The sequence below is a fragment of the Chaetodon auriga genome, chromosome 11 (genome assembly GCF_051107435.1).
Source record: "Chaetodon auriga isolate fChaAug3 chromosome 11, fChaAug3.hap1, whole genome shotgun sequence".
NCBI classification, from domain to species: Eukaryota; Metazoa; Chordata; class Actinopteri; order Chaetodontiformes; family Chaetodontidae; genus Chaetodon; species Chaetodon auriga.
In genome coordinates, this window is record NC_135084.1 from 14,104,075 (window position 1) to 14,130,593 (window position 26,519).

The following is a 26,519-nucleotide window of genomic DNA, read 5'->3' on the forward strand; positions in this document are numbered from 1 at the left end:
CTTGCTGAGTCCATTACATTATCAAATTATCCATTATAATGCACGTCAGGCTCACAAGGGCACTACAGAAATACGAATGCATTAAAATACAAGATGTGCTAAGTGAGCAAACGTAAAATACATACAGTTAATGTGATGATCGATGTGCAGATATGGCTAAAAATAGCAACAGTGCTCCAACTGCACATGTTGGTCACATGGTATATTTGTACACACAGAAATACTCCACCATGCACACACACACGCACACGCACACACACACACACATACACACACACACACACACACACACACACACACACACACACACTGTACATACATGCAGTGAGAAGCCTCTCCACACGAACATGCACTCATACATAAAGACTTATAGCCCTGATTTGAAATTCAGAACATTCAATTTACACCTTAATGACTTGTCCTCAATTTTTCAGTTTTCGGGGGAAATTTTAGTAGTATTTTGATAAATAATTAATTTTCTAATCAGCTCTTTCCAGCCAGGCCCTCAGTCATTAAAGGCTAAGTAACTCAATGGAAGTGTATTTTCCATCCTTCGTTGACAAGTTCTCTTGGCAGGTGGATAAATTTACTGCTAACTATAGCTATCAGAGCAGTGAATAAATCTAAGCTAACTATAGCTATTAAATGCCTCAGGGATCAGTTACAATCCCACTGCTGTATGAATGTGAGCACAGTGTGTACACCTGACTTTTTCAATGCAAAGTTCTTTCTTGAGGGTGAATTGCAGTTTTGTTTTTGCAGCATGACACTAGATGCATAAAGGAGCATCTTATCGTTAGTTCTGTGATAGCAGATTATTGTAGAGTTGTGTACTTGAACAACTGATTGAGAGTGTAAAATAATACTACAATTTGTAGTCTGGTAGTGTGATAATGCACTAAAAATAGTGAAGAAACAAGGTAGCATAATAACTTTCCTGTCATGGCGGGTGAGTGTGAAGCAGCAGGGGAAGGACCCAAATGCAGATGAAGCAGGCAGATGGGATCAGTTCAGTGATTTATTGCCAGAGTGAAGGTGTATTTTGGCTCACAGGCAGCTACAGAAAGGGTGGCAGGTACAGGTATAAGTAGGCAAAAAGGTAGGTAAAGAATCCAAGTCGGGGTCAGGTTCAGTTCTGGTGGCTCATAAGCAAAAGCAGTGACAGGAGGGAGAGTCCAGGGGTATCTGGTGGATGGATGGAAAATGGCAATGAAGGGACTGGGAGAAGAGGGGATGAGTGTGCAGAGGAGGGACAGAGAGGCAGACATCATCCAGTTCAAGCACTGCAGCAGCGTTTCTGTTGGTCGACATTCGCTCTGTCTGAGGAGGCTGAGATGGCAGCGAAACAGGAAACACACATTTGAACTTGTCAATTTTAAGGGCAAATGCTTGTATTCTGGAATGTAATGTGGCCATGCTTTCACTTCTAAAGAGCCAGTGTTGGCCTGAAAGGAGCACTGAGGTGATGTGAGTGAGCATGCAGGGGCACTTGGATCAGAATATGTTTGTAGTTCAAAATACTAGAGCTGCAATTTAAATGATTCATTTCGTTATTGATTCATCTGCAGAATACTTTGTTGTATTAGAACTTCAGCACTCTGTAATGTTAAGTATTGAATTTATGATGAAAGGAGGTGAATATGAACCAGTTAAGACCTCATCCATCAAAGAAGTGCCACAAGAAAAAGACAAAGCAGATAGCCTGAATCATCTGACACCTCAGTGAAACATGGTTGTCCATTAATATTTGGTCCTGGCTGATTTATGCCTTTTCCCATCATGAACAAACTGCTCTTCAGTCCACAAGTTGACCAACATTTCTAGGCAATCGCTGCCTATTAGCATCATGGACTCATTTAAAGGAACATTTAATGGCATTTATTCCATCCCCCTTCCTGCTCACTCCTTTATTTTCACCCCTGTGTCTTTCTCTCCATGTCACACTCGTTATAATGGACAGCAATGGATGGGAACAAAGAAAGGATGCACATCGGGCGTATCCACCAGGGAGGCCGGTGGTCAGAGTCACTAAAAGTCTGATGGTCCCCCACTGGGACAGAGCTGTCTGTTCCACTCAGCCATCCAGGCATGAGGATGCCAGACCTCAGACAGGCACGACCTTGAAAGACCGCGCCGCTGACCTCTAGTCAGCGTGACAGAGAGGGAGCAGCAGAGTGAGTGAGAAGAGGGTGAGAGAGAGGAAATGAAAGGGGAAGTGGGGTGCTGGAAGGGGAGGTAGATGGAGGTGAGCAAGTGCTGTTGGCAAGTGTGTGTGATACATGAAGAGAGAAAAGGAGGTGATGTTAAGCAGAAAGAGATAAGAAGCATACAAATTTCAGGATGGGTAAAATGGAGAGTCTTATCTTGATATCGAGTTTATTTAGTCAGTTGTATCAGTGATGATTCTCATGATGCTTATGGGGTTAAAAAACTACAGTTCATTAAAACAAGACTAAGCAGCCTTGACTTTTCTTGGATAAACAAATGTGCAAGACGAAATTCAAAGCAATAAATGTATTAAATAAATAACTAAAAAGGTGAATAAATATATCTTGCCCTGCTGAGAGACTTCATCACTGCTGCTCTTGACTGACAACAATTCTCTCTTCTCTCTATTACTGTAAATGTGTCACTCGCTTGTCAATTTCTCGAGTGACACTCGTCTGTCATCTTTCTGCTCTGCGTCAACTTGATGTCTGTCAGTCAGTGTGTGTGCTTCAGTAACATATTTGTGTGTGTATGTGTGTGTGTGCGCGTGTGTAACCATGCCTCTGGGTGGCTGTCTGTGTGTCATAGTTGAGCGTGATTATGTGTCACAGTTTGGGTAACAGAGAGTTCAGCGAGGCATTCACAGACTTTGTACCAGTTACATCACACACACTACACACACACACACACACACACACTCACTGTGTTGCAGGAGACAGACATTTACACCTTATTTGATGTGTTGTTTTGGCTTTCACTCTTCTGCAAAAAAAAGAGAATTTATTCAAAAAATGTCTTTGTAATGATTTTACTTTTTTGAAAGAAAGTGATTATTCATATTTCTGTTTGTTGTAAAAGATAATCTGCGAAGGTTCCTACAAATGTTTAAAAAATCTTCAGAGGTTTCACTCATAATGTGCTTGTGTTTCTTATAGGAACCACTTCAGTGCAGCGGATAAAAGCTCATTATTTGCTTTGTAGATATAAAACAACAAAAGGGCACAAAAAGGGGCTAAACGGAACAGTTCTTGGCTCCTTTGCTACATGAAGGATAAGCATCATGTTCTAGCTTAGCGCTCTTGATCATCAAATCAGTGTATTACTATACAAACAAGTAGTTAACATGAGCATGTGATGCATTACTCATCCTCTCCATCCTGAGAGTCTTCCAGTTCTTTTATTGTCTTCTTGGTGAAAGTCAAACATATTCAAATCATATTCATATGAAAACATGTATACTACATGTGATCTGTCACACACAGGTGTTCTGGTTTCATGTATTATTAATACTGTGATGTCCTTGAAATGTTCAGAGCACACATGAGTATTGGACGTACTTAATGGTGAATGGACTGCGTTTATGTCGAGCTTTTCTAGTCTACTGACCACTCAAAGCGCTTTACAACACGTCACCCATTCACACACACACACATTCATACACTGATGACAGAGACCATCTTAACGTCATCCCCTTCGCTCTACCCGTGTAGTTTCACCAGGTAGTCTCCTCGATGTCACTGCACACCCTCCTCTTAGGCGAAGTGGTGTTTTCAGTCTGGTCTCATTCTCTGTTCCGCTGCCTCCCCGCTGTTTTGTCAGCTTGCCTGTCTGTCTCCGAGTCTGCATGATATCAGTCTGACTCAATTTCCATTTGTCTTCTGTGTGTGTATGTATGAATGCTCCCTCTCTCTCACACTCAGACACAAACCAACACACACACACACACACACAAGCATATGGGTATGTGTGATCTCATCAGTTCCCACCTCCGGCTCTCCAAATTTGATTCCTCTCAGGGCTATTTATAGCTGTAGAGGCCCACTCCGCCCTGTGTGACACGTCATGACCTGTGTTCCTGCCTGCCTTTGTGTAAAAGGTGCATGTTACACTTTAAAGCAATTTTATCTGTGTGTGTGTGTGTGTGTGTGTGTGTGTGTGTGTGTGTGTGTGTGTGTTCTCTCCAGAGCAGTTTTCCAGGAATCCAGCACTTCATTACTCGCTGTGTGTTTTGAGGGTTGTAGTTAAGGTTCACTCATCCTCTGTTAACTTTGTGGTCACACTGTAGACACAAACTGTAGTTTTGTCCCATTCACTTTTCCTTGTGTGGCAGACGTGACTGCTGTTTTTCAGCCAAATATAAGAACGGCTCTCACATAATGACACACACGCAAGAATAGCATTCAGTGCATTTTCTAGACAGGTGACTCTGCATCAGTGGTGATGCAGATTTATTGTGATTCCTAAATGTACAAAATCTCAATTTATTGCTCACTGTAGAGTAAACTGTTTAGAGTCTATTACTGTAAACAGGGAGTAGTGAATGAGTGAGCGAGTGAGGGAGATTTCTTGGCCCTGCTTTTGTTGTATTTGCAGAGGTTTTGAGACATTTATCTCCTCCTTCACTTACACATGCAATTGATGTGAATGTACTGTTGGTTGTTGTGCTCAGAGCATTGAAAATTATTTGAAAAATTCAACATGTAACAGAATGAGTGTCCTTGTTAGTCCACAGAGCTCGCTGTCAACAGATTTTAGAGGAGCAAGAGTATTTCTTCAGCAGAAAGCAGCTCCAGAGAAAACTGTTTACAACCAGGCATGTGGATTTTTCACATTTCTAGAGATATTGTTTATAGAAGGTCACGCTGCTCTGAAAATGTTCAAATGGCATTTTTTAATACTTTGATCACCACAGACAAAATCCCATTCACCTGCAGTGTGCTGCATTTCTGCTGCGGGAAAACTGGACAAGCAATGAAGTTTATAGTGAGCAGTATACATTATGAGAAAACTAGAAAACAGTCGATCATGATTATGGCAAGGATTCATTTATCCAGCCCAGAAGTGCAAATCTCTTCAGACAAATGTAGTACGGTTTATTTACTTCAAAGATGGGAGAGAAGCTGGAGAAGAATTAGACGCAATTATCCTCTGGGAGGCACGTGCAACTCTTCTATGAAATAAAACCACTTTGCGTGCGCGTGTGCATGTATTTGTACGTGCATGTTTGTGTGTCTGCTCTGCAGAATACTAATTGGGCACCGTAGCCTGCACGGCCATGATAATGAGGTTTGTCATGTCCACGAGGTCTGGTAATATCAGAGAGACAGCAGTGCAGAAACTGAGCTATGTGTGGTGAAGCGTATACGCTGCCTTTGAATGCGTGTTGCCATATGCCGGATCAATACGTTCACCGGCCACAATATAATAGATGAGATGGGAATGCCTGCCTGTGTCGTTTTTGCCAATACATGGAGTTGAGTGAAAATAGACATTTAAGGTGTGTGCGTGGCTTTGTGGGCACCCAAACCTGGGGAATTGTGTCGTGTCCATGACGACAGTCTCTCTCTCTGAGTCCATTTCTCTCTCGCTGGCTCTCTTTGGTGACAGTTGACAGGTTTAACACAATGGAGCGTTTGACTCTTCCTGGCTGTCAAAGACAATCACAGCTTTCACTCCTTTCTTTTCCTCTCTCCTCTCCTCTTCTCTCCCATTTAGTCCCCTGAAAATTAAAATTTAATTAGCCATTTTAGTACCATCTCCAGTCTTTCCGTACGTCTCACAGTTATCTACGTTATGTCTCATTCCCCAGTGTACACGATTGTTTGCGCATATTGACTCATGAACAAACTGTCCCTATGTGCCGGGATAGATTCCTGATATTCATCTTGCTTGTTTGTCATTGTGTGCTTAAACGTGCTTTTACGCTCGTTCATCAGCGGCGCGCTGTCCACCCTCTGTGACTTTGCAGGGATTTGTGTGTGCAGCACAGGCAGATTTGTCCTTTGGTATGGCTTGGATCATTTTGTGCCTTTTGATTAGCTGCTGAATCAGCGTAGCGGCCAATCCACGTGCTTGTTGTCATTGTCCTGTTGTCCACTGAGACGGATGGGCCTAGCAACAGTATTTGTCCTTAACTAGACTGGTATGAGTGAGTCAGAACGATCAATGATGGACTTGGTTGGCAGTTGGTAGTGGTGTGCCGTATCGTGTCATTCACATTAATATTGCTATAATTTTTAGTATGACAAAAAACACTATCACGATAATGGTGATGTTCCAGTTTGATGGTGTCATGACATTCAGTTACACACGGCGACAACAAGCATGGTTGGAGGTGAAAGCAGCTACAACTTGGAGGAGTTACTTGCAAAAATGCAAGAGACCTCAGTAGAGTGGACAAAAAACTGATATGTGAAAAGTGCAAGACTGTAACAGCAAAAGGGAGCAATGCAACTAACTCATCCCCCAGCAGCTGATTTCCATGATGAGGTTGCATATTGTTAAGAGTTTGTTTTGTATTCTATGTGGATACATTTCCAGTTGTGAAGACATTTAGCTGCACTGCTGGAACAGATCAGCCGTATCAGGTTGTTATACTGCTCAAGGTCTTTTTAAAGGTAGTGTTTTACCTGTGATGTAAGATGAACTTATGACTTTTCACTTATTACCTCCGGCAGAGCACCAGGCCTCATGCCAGGCTATATATGCTGCTCTCTTAAAGGTTCGGCTAAGGACTTACTGCTGATGAGGTTACAGACTTGGCACCAACTCAACACGGCTGCATGCTGTTATCAGTTTAGTGGATATGTAAAGAACATTTGAAAGTCACATAAAAAAAAGGACACAGCACATTTAAGTGTCCGTGTGAAGTGTGTGTGAAAGAGAAAGCCAGAGGCAGAGCATGTGTGTGTGTATGTGTGTGTGTGAAATACTTTGAAATATACGTAAATACTTTAATCTACACTGACCTCTAGTGGAGACTGATTGAAGTTGCACTTGCTTGACTGAACATCCGGTGACTGGTGAGTGTCTGGTGGAAATGCCATGAGAAAGGTGACTTTCTCAGTGCATTTCCATTTTGTGATTCCTCTTGTAGTCCGCTTCTTCCCATGCACCCTCACCCTCTGTTTTTCACACTCAGTCCTGTATTATTTTGTAATTCTCTTTCCTCTCTTGCACTCTGTTGGTCTGTCTTTCTTCCCTCACAAACCTTCTTTCCCATTCTCTTTCTTCTCTCCCAGTAGGTTTCTAGCCATCCAGCACCTGCTTGCTGGCACTGTGAAATTCAAAGTTCACTCACTCTACATTGGATTCTTGCTGTAAATAATACATTGTTTATTTTGAACCCTGCATACCAGGCTGCTTTTGTACTGTTCTGTACTTGAGGAGTCGAAAATTGGAAATTTCCTACATATCTTATCCCTGTATCTCTAAACAGCTGTGTTGCCAGTTACTGTAGCTGCCCATTGTTTGTGTGCTGTGCTGGCCCACCCATGTCGCTGTTCCCCATTCATTGTGTCTTGTTGTGGGGCATAATAGCATCTGATACAACAACGCTAGTTTACAAGACATACTGTCAGAACACAAACTATACATAAATGAATGGCATAAAGGGCCTCATTCAGACCAGCTGAGTAGTCGGTTGATAGTAGGCTGTTTTTTTGTTAGCCTTAACAATAGCAGCTAGATCATGGGGGCAAAACAACACATGCCTTATCAAAACAGGTGGCGCATGATGAGATGTGTTTGATTACACCAGTGGTGGAAGAAGTACTCAGATGTGTTACTCAAGTAACAAAACCACAGTGTAGAAATACTCTGTTACAAGCAAAAGGCCTCCATTCAAATGTTTAGGTAAATAAAAGTACATCAAAAAGTAAAAGTTCTCATTATGCAGAATAGCCCATTTCAGAAAAATGTATATTTCTGTTGAATTATACTCACTGATGCATTCATATGTGCTTGTCAATGTCCCCATGGGGTCAATAAAGTCTTATCTATATTTAGTATATGTATGTATTTGTATTACATTGTTTTGTAATATTGTACATGGCTCTACTTAAGTAAATGTAGTGAAGTAAAAAGTGCAATATTTCCCTCTTAATTTTACCGGACTGGAAGTGTAAAGTAGTAAAAGATGGAAATACTCAAGTAAAGTACACACACAAATAGTTATGTGTTTGATTCCGCCCACAGAAGGAGGGGAAACCCGGCAATGCCACTGATAATCTCTGAATATAGCGTTCTTGTAACACACACACACACATACACACACGCACACTAAGCGGTTATCGTGATCCTTCACCTGTGTTGGGTATGTCATTTTTTAACTCTGTGGTCATCCTGAGTGACTCTGTGGAGGGCGTCGGAGGTTTTTATGCACTCGCTCTCATGTCAATATTCCCTCTGTCTTACTGGCTGTTTAAGAAGAAAGGTGAGTGGCACTCTCTCAAAGCAGGATTTATGCATTTTGTGACTCCATATTACATTTCTTGACTTGTCTTTGGACCAAATATTAATATGTTTTGATATCTATGCCATTTTTAATGCAAGACAAAACCATTATGTTAATATAGTGCATTATCAGAGAAGACAAGGTAGTGACATGAATACAGGTTTATATTTAAGTGGAAAGTAAGTTATAGGCACAAAACAACAATTAGTGCATGAATGTGTTAGGTTGAAGTTAGACATCCTCATATGTATGATTGTTCGGGTGCATATCAATCAGGAAGTGTCTTTCAGTCTGTATGCAGACTGCAAACAAAACATTAACTCCATGCCAAAGCCTGTTACAATGGGAATACAAAATGCTTGCTTTCTCTCATTCAAATGATTTAAATCATTATACACTGTCTTATTTGGAGCTGCAGAGTCTGATCTTTGCCCTTTGTGCCCACTAGATGTCCCAGTCTAGCTTACCCAGGAAAAAAACACCACCTCCTTAGGTCTTCCAGTCAAACCCTCTCTTCTGTCATGTTGCATTACATCAGTGTTCCCCGTCTGCACAGCTCAGCTCACAGTGTGACATAGAAACTAAAGACAACATGTTGACTTCTACCTTGTTACTGATTTCAGACATATTCTGTACGTGCATTGGAGTCCTCGAGGTGATCCTTGCAATTTTCTCCTTTCTGTTCTCAGAAGGCATTTGCGGTGTGCATGCTTGTGTTTTTGTGTGTGTGTGTATTCATGAGTTGCTGTCTCTTAAGAATGGCCGGTCAAGCCTTATTGAAGCAGAGATCAATAGTCATGTTCTCCAATTAGCACGTTCTGTGGATTAAAGAATGTAACATGCGAGGATCAACGCAGCAGGACGCAGCCACAGTAGCTTCACTGTCATGCAGCTTCAACGTCCCTCACTGTGGGAAATGTTTTTCTATGTACTACAAGATAAAACGCTGCGGGCTTGAGATCCGTCATAAATCCTTTCTCTGCTGCTTCAAGTCGCTGATAAAGCTGTGTCAGATCGCCGATTCATAACCTTCCCCTGAGGCCTGAAGTTTGACTTTTACATTAGTCAATAAAGCCTTTCACTTCAGTTTATCATGAAAACCATGAACCCATCAGCGCAATTGTGAACACTCTCCACAGTTTAGCAGCTATCAATTCACCAGCCTCCCTTCAGTGCTCACGTCTCAAAGCATCTCTTACAGTATATTTAGCAGCAGAAGAAATTTGGAAAAATCAATAGGAGCCTGAGGGGAAAGAGAGAGGAAGTCGGGTAATTTGTGTTTTGCGTTAGAGCTGAGTGACTCTGATTGTCTTATATTAAAGGTCAGATCAGACACAAAAGACAGAGCACAAGTTTGTGGGCACAGAAAGATTTGTTGCTTTTGAAGGACTTCATTGGTCTGACGTCTCAGCAGGACACACAGGCATTAGAGTCAAGAGAGCAACCTCAGGCACTTCATATTTAAAGGACTGCGTGAAAATTATTGGGTTTTGGAGGAGGACTAATGGTCCTGCTCATTGTTTTCTTTGACCCTCCCTTTGACATAAAAAAAACGGCATCACCTTCCCTGTAATATTTCTAAATAGTCTAACCTGCTGCTGGTACGATGCTGAACTTGCATTATGTACTGGGTGTGTTTCACTCTTGTTCTGCTTTCTGTTCCGATGCAGTAGAAAGTGAACCTCCAAGCTACTGCAAGCTAAAGGTGTGTATCTTGCTAGATATAACAATAACATTCAATCATTAATGTGATGTACGTGTTTTGTGAGACACCCCTTTGTGAACTGTGATTCATATGAAAGTCAGACTTTTGCTGTATCTATTTCATCTCTTTCTGTGTTTCACAAGAAAAGGCTGAAATAAAATTCGTGGTAAGAAAAAAAGACCCTCCAACTACCCTCCCTTTACTAAAAAGAAAACCTACCCTCTGCTTTTTCTTCTTCCAAAAAATATTTTTGTATGCTCCCTAAGAGCTACAGAAAGAAATGGAAAGAGTATTTTCAGAACATACCAGAAACTAAAACTGCTAATTAACTGTTTTCTTTCCCTCATAAAATGAGTTTCCAAAGACCATCCAAATAAATTAGAGGCAAACATAGACCAAATGTTCTGTTTGTACATGTCAGCGCTGTGTCTTGCTACACTGTGGAGACTGAACTGCACCATTGCTTGGTAGCAATTATGTCCTGTGGCACTGTAGAGGGAAAAAGGTTGAAGTGATACTGTGTCTGTTCATTAGTTTTACCTGCACACAGAATTTGACAGAAGGCTGTTTGCTCTCAAATATTGGTGGAAAGCTCACACAGTAAACACACCTGTTGCATTAAGTTTTTGAACATAATTGGACTTTCAGATTAAGACAATATGACAGGTCATATAGAGTTAGTCTTTCCGACCTTGATCCGTAAAGGAGTGTAAATATGTGCCTTGTGTTTGTGTAAATTAGATGAAGAATGGAGGAGAAAGTAGGGGAGGAGAATAGCAAATGAGTGGAGGACACATCTGCAGGTCCAATTTTCTATCGTGACAGCCAGAATGAGGTGAAAAATCCTCCAGGAGGGGAGAGATGCTGGAGGGTAATAAAGAATAGATGCCTCTTTGCAGATCGCTACACAGAGGGATCTGACCTTAGTCGCTCAGGCTCTTCACTTTGTCCTTCCTTTGTTCCTTCATGTTCTCTTTCTGTCTGTCTTCTCTTACTTCTCATTACTCTCCCCTGCCACCGTGTCTCATGCAACAACCTACCTTGCCTCTTCTTTCCTGCCTCCTCTCTGTGTCTCCCCTCAAATGACAACTCTTCAATAAATAACCGGGCAGAGAAATCATTTTTTACCAACAAGTCAGGCTCGGATTTCTCGTTCTCCCCCTGTCTCTCTGTCTCGCGAGCGAGCGAGTGTGTGTGTGGTTCAGGATTTCTCTGTTTACATTTGCCATGTCTGCAATCAGAGCTCAGCTTCAATACAGCCAGTATACATTACTGCCACAGAGTGAGGAGAAATGGGTCTGCTCTGCCTTAGTGTTTGTTTGCCTTCCCACCATATATGAGCAGAGTGACATCACATAAGATTAGGTTTCCTGTCACCTTGTCTGACTCGTGCGTTTGTGTGCATGTGTGTGAGTAGACATTAAGGTCACCCACATGGTCCTCGGTGATGCTGCCTATGTGACAGATTTCTCCGTAATGAGGCATGCTGCTGTACAGCCTAGTTGAAAATGCGGAAGCAGGAGTGTCAACAAAGAGGAACAGCAGCAGAAGTGGATGCAGACACAGCACATTTGTCACATCCCTGCTGTCTTACCGCTCCAAACCTTTCCTGAAGAACAGGGCAGGAAGGGATACACAGTGGGAGAATAAGACAAAGCGGCAACATCACACCTTTTTCCATTTCTGTTATTTTTGTAGCATGAGGTGAAGTGATACCCTCACTGGGACTCGTGATGAGAGGGGCACACCATCAGAGCTGGTGGCTAAGAGGAGCAGCCTGCACTTATTCTTGTTAATGCTTTAAGTATCCCAACCTCACCTGACGGCTGACAGACCATATTAAGGATGCTTGACACAGAAAATGACCGAATCACTCAGTGTCTCTTTGGATGTGAAGTATTTCTGTAACATATTCCTTTTGTCATATTCCTGTACTTTGCATTCTTTTAGAACTATCATTTCTACTTTGTGCTAGGGACTGTTAGTTTGTTAGTTTGACTTTTTTGTATTATCCCATGTCGTCATACTTCAACCTTCCCATGTGAGATTTACTATGTAGAAATATATTAACAGTGACTCACACATCACTCATCACAAATATGACTTTTCTGCATGCAACTGGTCATTGCATTGCATTTTGCCAGATGTAGAAGACAACATTATGATCTCTGTATTTTGGGCCATTTTCGCCATCAAAATGAATTGCTAATGGCACCAGAACAATACATGTAGATCTTTCCAGTGATAAGTGATTTAATTTTATTCATGGCAAGAAGTGCAGCATCAGGACCTCAACAGCTGTCTTCTGCATCATAAAGCAGAACAATGGTGAAGTAAATGTATCGTATAAAGTGAACCAACAATATGATGCAAATTCAGCATCGTACCTGGTCTTTATTTGTATATTACTTGAGATATTAGTGGGAAGACAATATTAATAACATTGAATTTTCTTACATCCCTTAATGAAACCTTAATGACCTCAACAGTGTGTGAAAAGGCATGAATGACTGCGTACGCTGCCACTTTGATATTACTACAAGGTATTTGATGATTCACCATTTTAGGGTTTTCTAATGTGTGAGTCAATCATTACTCAGATCTTAAGTCTCATCCAGCAGTCGTCTCAAATTCATTATGTTGGTTAGCTCTTAGTTAGTAACCAGCAACTGTATACTACTTTTAACACTGCGTTGTGGGATACCGTTATGTGACAACGAAAGATTTCACTCGACATATAAAAACACTACAGAGGCAAACTTGATATATAGTGAATGGAGAACAATTTTCAACACAGGCCAAAAGTTTTCTTTCAACAACAGGATGAGCGCCACGCACCACAGCATCATAAGTTCATAAGTTCAGTATGAGGGATCTGTTCATACTGAATGACTGTAGTGCAAGTCAGGATGCTGTGATGGTGGTCAGATCCAACTAACTGAGTTACCTTTATACTATGCTTTCAATATAAGTGATATTCAATATGATATTCAAGTCAAGTAACGTTGCTACTTGAATGCTATTCCTAGAATTTCCTCACATGCTTTAGCTGTAGCTATTAAGTCACATTTGACAGCCTGTCAGGCACCGTAACGCCAGCATCAACAGCTACTGTATGTAGCTATCATTACTGCATTTAGCTCTAGATATTTTCGCTCTCATCTCTGATGTTTGTCTCCTAAATATGCAACAATCTCCATACCGTGAAAGCACATGTTTCAGACGGGGCTGGGACTCAGACCAACATAAATATATTTTCTTTCCATTTGTTAAATCTGGCATTGAACGCTGTCTTCCAGTTACCAAGGAAACCACATTAGGCAAATCAATGGAGGTAATGTCACTGGAGAGGGAGGGCATACCTCAACTCTTTCACCCCTCCCCACCCCAAACAATCTCTATCTCACTGTGAGAGTGTGTTTGTGTGTGTGTGTCTGGCACACACCCTCTCTCTCTGTTAGGCTTTCTCCCTCTCCCTCATTTTCTATGCCATCTCCCACTCATCCTCTCCCCCTCTCTTTATCTGCCGCCTCTCCCTCACTCACTCCCTCTTTCCCCCTCACAACACACACACTTCCTGACAACCACTGCCAAAGCGCTAGCAGGCGCAGCACATCCCAAGTTTCTATCACTTTACGGGGGCCTGGGAGAAGAAGGAGAGAGGAGAAGAAAGAAAAAAACTTGCGCCCAGGTGTTGTGACAGTCTGGAGCTCTGTGTTGCAGCCTGTAGCTCCAGCGGCATGGCCTTCTCCGGGAGATAAGGGGGTGATTTTTTTTTTTTTTTGATTGATTTTTCTCAAGTTAGACTGGATCGAAGTGGATAAAAGTGAGCAAGTCGACGAAGCTGCTGGGTTAAAGCTGGACGACCTGCTCAGGTTGGGTGCAGCTGCACAGGTCTTGCATTGGTGGCCGGACTCGGCCCGGCCTGACACGACCTGGCTCGGTGGAGCAGTGCTGGGCGATGACAGACAGCGGTCTCCCAAGATGTTGAATCTGGATGGCTTGGAGATGATTGCTGTGCTGGTGGTCATGGGCCTCTTCATCAAAGTCCTGGAGCAGTTTGGGATGTTTGAGCCCGTTGGAGGGGAAGGTAATGGATTTCTCTGAGATTTGTTGGTTTAATGGCAGGACAGTTGTGGTACAGTTCACAGACTTTAAAGGTGGTGCGGGTGTGAGCATGAGCTGATGCTTTCATCTGCAGTGCCCATTCCCGCTGGTCCTGGGCTGCAGTCCTGTCTGAGGGTTTGGGTTACCAGTGCAACAGTGGGCCATGCAACACTCCCTCTCTCTCTGTCTCTCTCTCTCTGTCTCTCTCTCTCTCTCTCTCTCTCACACACACACACACACACACACACACACACACACACACACACACACACAACCATACAGAGTAACTTTAGCTGTGTGTGAGGCCTCCCTCTGCCCCAGGGGTGTGTGCTTTTACCCTTTAATCGATAACACTATGGACAGAGTGGGTCTGAGTGCTGTGTAGAGGCACTTGTCTCACTGAGGGAATGTCAGCCTTACTCTCAGTACACTCATTAGCCTTTAGCCTTTGCATGGAGCTGGATCAAGAGGGAGACATTGTGGCTCATTTTGGTTGTTGCATGTTTTTGCTGCTGAGATGGCCCAGTGTGATTTGACAAAATTCACTTCAAAAGTTTTTCACTTGATGCATTTTGTCACTGTAACATAAACGATACTGGACCTTATGGAAACTCTCATGAATTTCTGGTAAGTCAGTTGTTGACCATGCTCCCAATTAAGCGTTAATCTATGAAAAATTAAGCGTTTATTGAATGATACTTTTATGCAATAGCTTGTGAATGAAGTGTTGATTGAAAAGGTCCTTGTGCTGCCCTGGCTCACCCCCAGGAACTGTCAACACTCACCAAGGCCTTGTTTGGCCTGTCTTATCTGGATGACCTGTGTTTTGTCTCCCCTTAGTCCAATCTACCTTACCCTGTTCACACTGGCTTATCTCCTCTCTCTTACTGACAACAGGAAAGATGGGATTCTTATCTCCTTCTTCTTCTTCTTCTTCTTTTTTTTTTGTTGTTGTTGTTTTCATTTGCTTTTTCCCACTGCTCATTTCCCAGAGTGTCCTGTACACTTTGGACATCTGGTAACAGTGGCACTCTGATGGGGTCAAGAATCGTCTCCTCTACTCTCATTTTCGATCGCTCTGCACAAGGCAGACATGCAGTTTCGTTAAAAATACTGCATAGTTTTAAGAATTTGCTCTGGTAGATTCTTCTGGATGCCACACTACGAGAGACAGCCTCCATCCCTGATGCACCTGCTGGACTGCACCCAGTAGTCAAGGTGTGCCAACAGCTCCGTCATCTCAAAAAAAAACAAAACAAAACAAAGAAAGAAAGATCCTCTCGAAAACCCATAGTCTATGCTAATGCACTCTGCATATGCACACACAAACAAACACACACACGTACACACTGGAGGCTCCATTTATACTCTCATTATACTCTGAGCATCATTCTTCAGCATATTTCGACTATTCTTTATGGAAAATGGCAGACATAATAAGTGTATGTGTGTGTGTGCCAGCTCCCCTGTGAGTACTTAAGCTAATGAATTTTCTCTTTAATGGAGGAACTTAGTCCAGATGGCAGAACAACTTTATTACTCAGACTATCTGCAGAATCATGTCCTCACTGGAGGGCTTGAAACCAATGCACACTCGATGTAAGGCCATTTGATATGCACATGCCTCACTGAGGATGTGTGCATGTGGAAAGCAACATGTATCCTGTGTATTCACGGGGTAGCAGTGATACCATTATGTGATGACTCAGGTTATCTATTTTGGCCATGTTCTTGTGCAAAGATGACACATCCTTAATTACACTCATTTGTAATCTGCCCCCCTCCATATTAATCCCTTGTTTGACTCCTCTGTTAGACATACACTCTTTCATCTGCTTGACCTTTCCACTGTAATATTGAGTCTTGTGTTGGCTGGCTGTGTGGCGGTGTGTCTTTCATTTACTTCTCTCTCAGGATATCAACCTGTGGTGTCAGTTGACTTGACAGCAGTTAATAGTTAGTGACTGGTCGTGTGTGTATTCCTGCAGAGCTCTATCCCTCTTTACTTTGGTGTGTCAAAAACAACAGAAAACTGAGAAAGTGTGGGATGGTAGTTGAAATGTGTGTCTCAGATTTTCCACCAATTAAGGGTCAGCTTTTGGAAGAAGAAAAAAACCAGGTACGATATTAATTGTGGTTGAAATGCCCTCTCTTCTCGCTCTTGCCAGATTCATCTAGCCAGACTCACACTGAGTCATTTTCTGGTGACACAGAGCGAGACAAGTAAAATAAAGAGACTGTGAGACTCCCATTACTTTAATGAGCTGTGTTGCTGACCTTCCACTGATTAAACACACACATACACACACGCGGCATGCACATACTTGTGTGTTTGCCTCAGAAAGCAACAGAGGGAAGAAAAAGAGAAAGAGCTGCATGTACGTGAAGAGGACACACACAGTGAGGTGCACTCTCGTCTGGAAGTTTACAAGGCTCTGATAGATTTAAAGCCAGTGGCTAATGGCTGGAGTGTGTTCTTTAGAAGTTTATGAGGTGGAAATTGAAGAGCTGTACGATGGGATATTCTGGCCTGAGCTGGATGGCAGCGTGCCTGAGAAAAGAGTTTGTAACAGCACAGCGGTTTCCTCCACATTCTCTTCCTCTAAAAACATTCCCTAGATTGAATTTGTTGACCTTAACTTGCTAAAGACATACATGAAATCTCAGCCTGAGTGTTTGCAGTGATAAATACATCAGTTTATTTTCTCCCATCTGTTCCTGTCACAGTTACTTCTTGCTGTCTCTCAGTTAATTTATTTGACTAATTAGGAACTACCAGCAGCTTAGTGTGCTGCAGAGAGCTGTGATACTCGTGGTCACTCACTAGCATGAAAGTTATGGCACCTTGCCATATGCACCACGGTCTCTTTCAGCCTTTGATTTTAGAATAAATTGAGCTGGCAGTGAGTTTGATGAGGTCCTGGATGTCAGGGACATGTTCCAGTGCTGCTTCATCACCTCTAAAAGGCCTTTGATACTGTTATATGTCTCCTTGCCTTCATATCATCTCATACCTGATTTAGCAGCGGGATGTGAGCCATATGTCAAACAAGCCTCCAGAATCTAATCCTATACATTTTACAGTGATGTTTCACTTTGCTCTGTTTGATTTGCATCAGTTTGCTGGAAATTTGATGAGTCTATGATTCTGTTTCACACGGTTAAGAAACAATTTGAAGATCGTTTTGTTTAGAGTCCTGTGAAGGACCCAAGGAGAAACCCAAGATGCAAGTGGGCATACAGAATATTAAAGATATAGATTCTGTAATTACGCTATTTTACCCTTTTATTCGTCAGCTGTCTCAAACTACCCCTCCTAAAAATCCCCTTTTTGCATGTCTTCCCACAGATTTTTAAGAAAAAACATAAAAAAACATAATAACTAAAATAATTTAGCAGCATCCACTATGGAGGGCAAAGTCTGACAATAACTGGATGGATTGTGAGGAAATTTGCTACAGATGTTCAATGTCCCTACACAATGAATTTTAATGATCCTCTGACTCTCCTGTAGTGCCACCAGCAGGTCATATTTTAACATACTCCTTGAAGTTTGTCAGAATCTACTGAATGAATCACTATAAAACTTTGGTCCCCTGAGGATGAATCCTAATGACTTTGTTGACTTTCACCTAAATGCCACCATGAGGATGGCATTTTATAGGATGGATTGCCCTGAAAATAATCATAATCAATAATCATAATTCCCCTCAGGTTGAATTGTAATAACTCTGACGTTCCCCTGTCATAACCAGGTCAAATTGTTTAAATTTGGCCAATGCTAACAACATGTTAGCATTCTCTTTGTGTTCCTGTTAGCATTCTGATGTTTACATTTTGCTCAAGTCTGCTTGAACTTTTGAAACTGGATGCATTCAGAAATCTCCTGTAATTCAGGCATGGACAAACAGTTGTGTGTGTGTCTGTGTGCGTGTGTGTGTGTGTGCGTGTGTGCCTGTGTGTGTGTTTGCTTTTCTTTGGTAACCACCAGAGTTGAAGTTCCATCATGGAGCAACATCCCTTTGCTGTATAATTCACATTATAGTAAGGCTCAGCAAATCATTTTTCTTGCTTAAGAGGTTATTTTGCTATGATCAGCACAGTGTGTGTGTGTGCATGTGTGTATGTGTGCGCATGTGTTTGTGAGGGAATGAGACAGTATGAGGGAGGGGGATAAGTGCAGGTAAATTGCTTGGCGGTCAACAGAGGACCCATTTATGTCCAAGTGCACGCACGCACACCCTCATTGTAATTGCCCTTCAATAGATAGGCACACTAATGGGCAATGCAGTGTTTGTGTGTGCGTGTGTGTGTGTGTGTTTGCTGCCCATTTGGAGTCGGCTACACACTGCGCAGGGTTCTGAACACATTATATCCTTCAAATCTGATGACGTCCTATGGCCACCTAGTAGTGCCTCGACCTCATAACAAAAAAGAAACGTCAACTGAAATCTTAGGATTTTCACAGAAATGAGTTGTTGAAGTTTTTCAATTACCAGCCAAGGAGTCGTGATTCTACTCTGTTGGGGAAAGTTGAAACAAGGGCAGGTACATAGATACTGTAGCTTCTATCAGCAGTTTGGACAACAAGTATCCTGGTTGTGGCAAACTTTATAAAGAGTAATAAAACTGCAGTGAGTGTGGTGGAGAATGTCCTTGTCGTCCTTGTCTGAGGCTCTTACTCTCTCTCTCTGGCCCTCTGATGACTGGCCAGCTAGAGGATGAGAGCACGGGACACTGAAGGATCAGACAGAGGATATTTAATACACAACTCTCTGTCCTCTGCCATCCCTCTCTCCACACTTCCCTCTCTTCTGTCTGTATGTCTTCTTTTTTCCTCTGGCTCTCCTTCCCTCAATATGATTATAGCTGTTGTGTGTGTGTGTGTGTGTGTGTGTGAGAGAGAGAGAGAGAGAGCTGTATTTGTGTGGCAGGTGCTCTGTGGATAAAAGAACAGAAGTTGTTGACGTTCAGCTGCTCTTCTTCTGACACACGTCTGCAGAAAGATGATAACATTGAAAATAAATTGAGGAATTCACACACACACACACACATACACACACACACACAGACACACACGCAGACCTGTCCTTGAAAATATCCCTTGCTAACGTATTATAGTTTGGAAGATTTGCATTAGCACAGCTTAGCCTTGTGTCTGAAGACCTTTTCCTGAATGCAGCTTAACCCGTAAATGTTTCGGCGGTTTTGAATGTCACACTGGGTTTTCTGTGTATGATGCTCCAGGAAATTGCAGGCATAAGACCAAATGATATAATGGCACATTATAGCACATATGTAGCTGTAGTGAGACCAAAGCAGCAACACTCCCAAGTAAAGCACACAGTGGGGTGAAGTATTCTCAGGTTTGATGGTCATTTACGGTAAACTCAAAAAGCTCACGTGACGCTCTTTTTCAATACAAAACATTGTTGATAAATGAATTATGATGTATGATTGATAAGTTACCCAGTACTAAAATTAATTAAAATTAGCTCCACCTTTACCAGCAGCAACATTAAAGTGATGTTTGCATATTAAAACATCAATACTTAATGCAATTATATAATACATACGGTATTAGTCTGACAGGGGTCACTCTGCATAATACATGTACTTACATTCTGCATAGTACATAATGTATAAAAAAGTACTTTTGGTACCTTATTTTCATGCTCATACTTCTAATATGGAGGATATTTTAGACGATATCTGATCAGAGTCTGAGCTTGCCACAGTTAAGAACCATTGATAAAGTCAAGAAACATTTGATTCATAGAGGTTTATAAAGGAAAGGATCCAGTAAGAGACTGTTTATCGCTGCTTGTAAGGGAAAAATAATGTGATAAATAACCAATGGTCATCCTTGTAATGAAGAAAATGCAATGCAGTGTCCTACATGGTAGAAATGGTTAAATCTCATGGGCATAATAACATGATTGTAATCTTTACCGGGGTTTGGAACTGTTTTTACTCTAAGTGCATCATGACTTTCAGTGCCGTGGTGCAGCCCCTGCCCCTCACACACCCTGCATCCACCGCTGGCTCTGCTGTTCCCATAACACCATTTTTCTAAAGTTTCTAAACACCAGTTGTCAAAATACAGTAATGTGTAACTGCACAGACCCGCAGAGACGACAGGCACAATCAAATCATCGTGGTTTTTGTTATGTCGTTGTATTCTTCATGTTTACGTTTTCTAAATGAACTCTGAAAATAACCAACTAATAACTAAACACTAAAGGTCCCATCATTCATTTTCTGCTGCTGATTAACACAAGGTCTCTACTCTCAGTCTATTTCTTCTTCTCTCTCTCTGTCTCTCTCTCTCTCTCTCTTTCTCTCTCTCTCTCTCTCTCTCTCACACACACACACACACACACACACACACACACACACACACACACACACATACAGCAATAACAAGGGCACACAAGCCTTGCAGCAGGATTCACCAGGATAAAACATTTATGTTGGGCAGACAGTGGCTATTATTCACCCTGTTCTACAACAACAAAGGGAGGCTACAGGCTGCTGTCATTCTTCCATTGATTTAACTGCCAATTTGATCTTCATCCATGGCTGGATCCCAATAAACGTTTAACTTTCCTGTACGCTGCTGCCTGCTGGTTGAGTTTCATTCTATGTTCAATGTTTCCCTGTTTTTTGTTCCAATATCGTAATGTTTTCTTTGGCTGGAAAACGGTGTTAGATTGCTCTCTAATACAATTGCCATGACAGTAATTTCCCCTTAAGATTTGTTGTAGTGGTCTTCTTACAAACAGATCTTTCAACAGATGAAAGTAAGACTTCAAAGAGCTGAGATTCAACCCCTGTTAGCTGCTGGAAAGTTTCTTTTTTTCCTTTTTTTTTTCCTTCTTTTTTTTTTTTTTCTCAGCAGTATTGATCCGTTCAGGATGCTTACCTTATTTGGCTCCTGGCAGGAAAGAGCAGAGTGTTTATGATTTGATGGAAATAAGTTTAGAGGACTGTTGTGAGCAATGCAAATCCAATATAGATTGACTGCTCCACACCACTCAAAAACACAGGATGCATTTTAAAAGGCACAAATGCAGTTAAGTGCCAGAAAAGAAGGTTGAAAGTCTAACAGCTTTTCATGCTTCTATCTGCTATAGTTTGATCTGAAACGCTGTCACAATAGCAAACGAGTGGTACTATCCCATTCAGTGTTTTGTGAGTGTGCGTGTTGGAAATTGTTAATGGCCTGTGATCGTCCATGAGCCTCACATGGTTAGTCTCGTCTCTGGAGCTGAATTTGAATGAAGGACAAGAGCAGAGAGACAGACAGGATAGCTAGAGGTGAGCAACACTTTTGTACAGGGTTGCAAGCCAAATATCTTATGTTGCACTGCCCTCTTCAGGTGTAAAAGTTAATTACTGCGATACATGTTAGAGAAGGGCAGAGGTCCTCAGCCTTGGTGGAAAAAAAAAAAGATTTTGTGTCATGCTCATAGGTCATAGTTAGATTTCTGGGAAATTGTGTAACTATATGTCATCCAGTTGTTGCATGAGAAAAAGAAAAAAAAAAGGCTAATGTTTAAAAATTAGGATAAAAAACATAAATTATACTCTGTTTTGGGTCATTTTTGCTACCTAAAGTTTTTTCTCAATCAACCGTCCAATAAACAGGGACCATGGCCATACAGAACAACGTCATATTCCTGAAAAACCGATGTCTATAATTAACTATTAATCTACATTTCAGTATAGATGATGGTCCTGCACACAGAAATAATCCATCACATCTCGTTTTCTCAGAAGGCAGAACCTCTATGATCCCTCTCACCTGTTTGTGTGCACCTTCTAAAGAAGTCTGGTCATTAGCACCTCTCTGTAGTTTATGCTGAAAGGATTCGTCCTCAATAGCATGAAGCTGTTTTTGTCCCCCATCGCAGTATTAAAAATATCCTCAAAAGCTAATGATCTATGCAAATGGATCTCTGCTTTCACTTATCTAATTGGAAATACACTACCCAATTTTGAGCACCATTTGTCAATGACCTCCTGTGTGTCTCCTTCGCTGCACGCATGCACACACACACATATACACACACACTCCCCCCCTCTCTCTCTTAGACATTTTAATCAGTTTTGAGAGGAATAATTGTCCAGGTAGACATCTAAATATGGAGGTATTTCAATTACTCTGTGTCTGGCTTCAGGCAAAATATGCCACACAGAGACTAATCAACTAAGACTGATTAATGTAACATTTTATTACAATGTGAGTGTGCGTGTGTGTGTGTGCATGTGTGTCTCTCTGCACACATGTGTGTAAGGGTGTAAACATCTAGCATAGATGAGCATTCGGGCAACTGAATGTCCATCATTAGTTTAAGATCGGATCATCTCTTGGGATGGATTACACATGTCGTTTCCTGGCTGTAAAATAGTTTAGGCTAAAATAAGCTACTGTGGTTCATCTGCAATTTCTCACCATGAAGGAACCTCACTGCCCTCACAAGAACTTTTGAGGTGATGAGTAGAGGTCAAGAGCGAAGAATATGCAGCACCATTATAAGCTCAAAATTATAATTAGTCTCAATGCCAACATCACCATGATAGCATTGAGTACATTGGTATGCAGGCATTTAGCTCAAAGCACTGATTAAGTCCAGTCTCACAGAGCTGCTAGCATGGCCTACACATGTAGATTACATCATTTTTATTTCAAAAGCATGACCATAATTCAGTTTGAAGCAGCACCCGATAAATGCTGACATATGTGGTCATTGAATGAAACAGAGCCAAATTTATACCACTCCAGTCTTACAGTAACCTACACGTTTAGACATCTTTTGACAGTGCATACGCTGTTACAATCAGTGAAGTCAGCGAAAATTTATGTTACCATTATTAGAAGCAACTGCAACAACAGTGACAAGTTCAGAAGTCAGTGCCTTACAATATTCCTGCAATCAGAGAACCGTCACAATGTTTTTGTTCATTTTTAATATACTGATGTTGCATTTCCGTCTCGTTATATGACAGATATCCAAAAGATCTTTATCTAAGAGATAATGACAGGAAGGCACAACCAGCCTTAATCTCTCACACTTTGATCCTTGATATGACTCTCCCCCTGCAGACCAAGTTTGAGAATTTACTGGCCTGATTATGTCACTTTAGGTATTTACGTAGCCTGTTTAATTACTCGTGCCGGTAAATGCGTGCAAAATATAGAGTAATGAAATGCTTTATGTAGATGAGATATCTCTCCAGACAATCAGCTGTGAAGTAATTTATTTAATTTATTTGTTTAATGACCATTTTTCTCAATTATGTTCTCTTTATTCATCTCAATTTACATGATCATAAAGGCCCATTTGTGATAATGTCTGATCCTTTAGTGCCATTAGAAGCCCTTGTATGTCTCCCTTATTGTATTTGGAGCACTCGCCTGCCACAGTTGGCTCTCACATTAAATGACAGTGATTGACGGTTGCACACTTACAGCATCCACGGGCCCAGTCTCCAACAGTGCTATTTTGCTTGCCAAAGAGCATGAGTCTGCCTCTGATTAAGTGTCGGTTGTTCAGTCTCACAAGGCTGCTCTAAGATGTGTGCTCCCCGAGGCTCAGCGGCTGTGCTGTAGCTCTAGGTCTCATTTTGACTCTGGGAATCATTAATCACCTGAGAGACAGATCAAGCCCTCTGTAAACCTCCCTGTCTCCCCCAGCTTCCCTTTCCATCTCCTGGTCTCTGTCTGTCTGGCGGTGAGCCGGGTTGCTCACAGGCACAGACAGACAGACAGACAGACAGACAGACAGACACATGCACGCATATATACAATAGACAATCTGCACGACAGAATGATGCTTTCAAAGTGCTGTGGACTAAATATTCCCTGTCTCCACCCTCAGTTTCCTGTAGAGCATTGGCTTCCAGTTTTTGATAACAGGGTGGTATTGAACGTTGAGTGGAGGATCAAAGTGATGGAGGACTTTGAAGCCAAGGGGTGTCACTTTCCACTTTTGTTGAAGTCTAGCCATTTCTTATTTAGGGATGCACTGATCCAACTTTTTCTCTCCCCAATACCAATTCCAGACACCGTCCTCCTAAGAAGAACAAAAGCATCAGTCATTTCAACAAATGCCCCCAAACAACATATATTCACGTTTCAGTGACAAAGCCGTCTAGCAGCACTATTTTTTTTGTTTTTTACTCCTGTTAAAGGAGTCACAAAAAGGAGGAAGTAGTGTGACATTGTTACAGAGAGTCCACAAAGGGAGGAGATCAGGGTGGATGGGTGGCTTAACAAAAGTCGGGCTGTGAGTCACATGACCATTGTTCTCTTCCTACTTCCTACCAAAAGTCCACATTCTGGTTTCTCTTAACCATGACCCTGAACCCACCTTTACCTTAACCAAGTAATCTGAACCCAAAGTATGCTCTTTCCTTAACCCTGAGCAAGTGGTTTTCATGCCTAAACCTACACAAACCTCAACTATAGTGGTTGTTGGGAGGTGGGCCACAGACAAATGATGTCATTCTGTCAGGAGGGCCATCAAATTAGTGAACGTGTCGTACTGAAGATGAGTTACAAACAACAAAATTGTTGTTTGATTTGATGGACTTTTTGCATTTGCAGTTCCAATCCAATGCTAGTCTTCTATTCCTCAAATTTAAAATCTGCATGCCATGCATGGAAAATGACCCAATGGCAGACTCTGCCAACAGAAAAGACTTATTTTTCATGATGACATCGACAAAGAAAATGCATTTAACATGCGTTGTTCACTCTTGTTGATACCTGAGCAGCCAGCAGTAATAAGGGTGGGATCAGGGTCAAAACCCATGTGGCGTTTATCATGTCCTATTCAGAATGATCATTTCCTCAACATTACGGGTTCAAAAGACCATATCCTGTTGCATTTACTGTAATGCCATCTTTGTTTCCTGCAAAATCTGTCATCTTACACATGCAGGATTCAGGTATGTTGAATCCATATGGGAAGTCTAAAAGATTCCACCCATTTAATTTAGTTTTTCTGTCCCAGTTCTTTAGAGATTGTGCGTCTGTGGTAGGATGTCAGTGTGCCAGATGTGACATCAAATATATCCCATCCCATCTGAAATGTCCCCCACTGTGCTGGATTGCATATGCACTACATGTTATAGGCAGATTTCACCTCCAGGCAGTGTGTTTGTGCATGCACGTGTTTTGCACTCAGGGGAGATTGTCACATCTGTGAGTCTGTCCACAGTAGCCGCTGGGTCAGACTGTCGTCACAGCCTCCCTCCTTCTCTCTGATAGTCTTCCTCTGTCTCTTCTCCTAATTTTGTCCTTCATTTATCCTCTGCTTTTTGTTTTTATCCTTTGTTTTTGGATTCAGTCCGTGGTATACCCCTGGTTGCCATTATTTCCTCCCTTAACCATTCCATCATGCCCCTCCTCTCCCTGCCTCTCTTCCTAACTCATCTCCCAATTCATTCTTCTCATCTGTCTTCTGTATGTCCCCCCGCTCTGTTTCCCCTCTTAACCTACAAGTAGTACTCCCCCATCCTTTTCCCTCCTTCCATTACCCCTTTCTTTCCTCTTTCCTCCCCTCATTCAGTCCCATCACTGACCCAATTAAACATGGGGAGGGACACAGCAGGAGGAGAGTGACGGAGGTAAGGCGAGAAAGAGAGGGAGAGGGAGGACAGGCAGAGAGTGCATAGAGAGTTTGAGAGTCAGTAGCTGGAAAAGCAGAGAGAGTCAGAAAACAATTGTCGCCAACCTACCAGGACACACATGAATTTTCTGAACTTCACCTGGAACTTAAACAACCTTTGACAGCCTCGGAGGCGGCGGGGGTGGAGCAGCAAGTCGACAGCCCTGCTGCCACGCACTTACCGTTCTAGATGAAGAAACGAGGAGAATAACAATCTACCTTCGGTGAAGAAAGCGGGCGGGGAGCCGTGCGGAGATAGGATGGCCAAACATCGGCATATAGAGGGAGACTGAGAGGAGGGACTGAAGAGACGAAGACGGTGCATTCCTGGTTGGAGCTGAGGGGGGGAACGTGGTTGCCCCGGGGCAAGAGAAAGATTTTTGTTGAGAGATACAGAGAGAGAGAGAGGAAGGGGGGAAAGGATGCATCTGTTCTTCCAAGACAAATGGGAGGTGGAGGGGCTGCAGACTGTGGGGATCCTCCTGGTGGTCTGCAGCTCCCTCAAACTGATGCACTTTCTGGGGCTTATCGACCTTTCCACGGCAGGTAAGACAAATGGTAAGAGAGCAAAAGAAAGGCGCCGAGT

At 42.2% G+C, this 26,519-nt stretch overlaps 1 protein-coding gene across 7 annotated transcripts in view; it reads left to right on the forward strand.

The window, feature by feature from the left end:
- LOC143328441 (A-type potassium channel modulatory protein KCNIP2-like) overlaps positions 1-26,519 on the forward strand; it is an 87,151-nt gene that overhangs the window by 52,441 nt on the left and 8,191 nt on the right. Inside the window, exon 1 of one of the 7 annotated variants that reach the window (XM_076743582.1) lies at positions 13,214-14,238. The exons of 4 other annotated variants lie outside the window; for them this stretch is intronic. In XM_076743582.1, the coding sequence (XP_076599697.1) occupies positions 14,133-14,238 (106 nt within the window). In that variant the 5' untranslated portion in view covers positions 13,214-14,132. Of the gene's footprint in view, positions 1-13,213; positions 14,239-24,984; positions 26,492-26,519 lie in introns of those variants that run through there. 2 more of the 7 variants (XM_076743580.1, XM_076743581.1) reach the window with 2 other exon arrangements.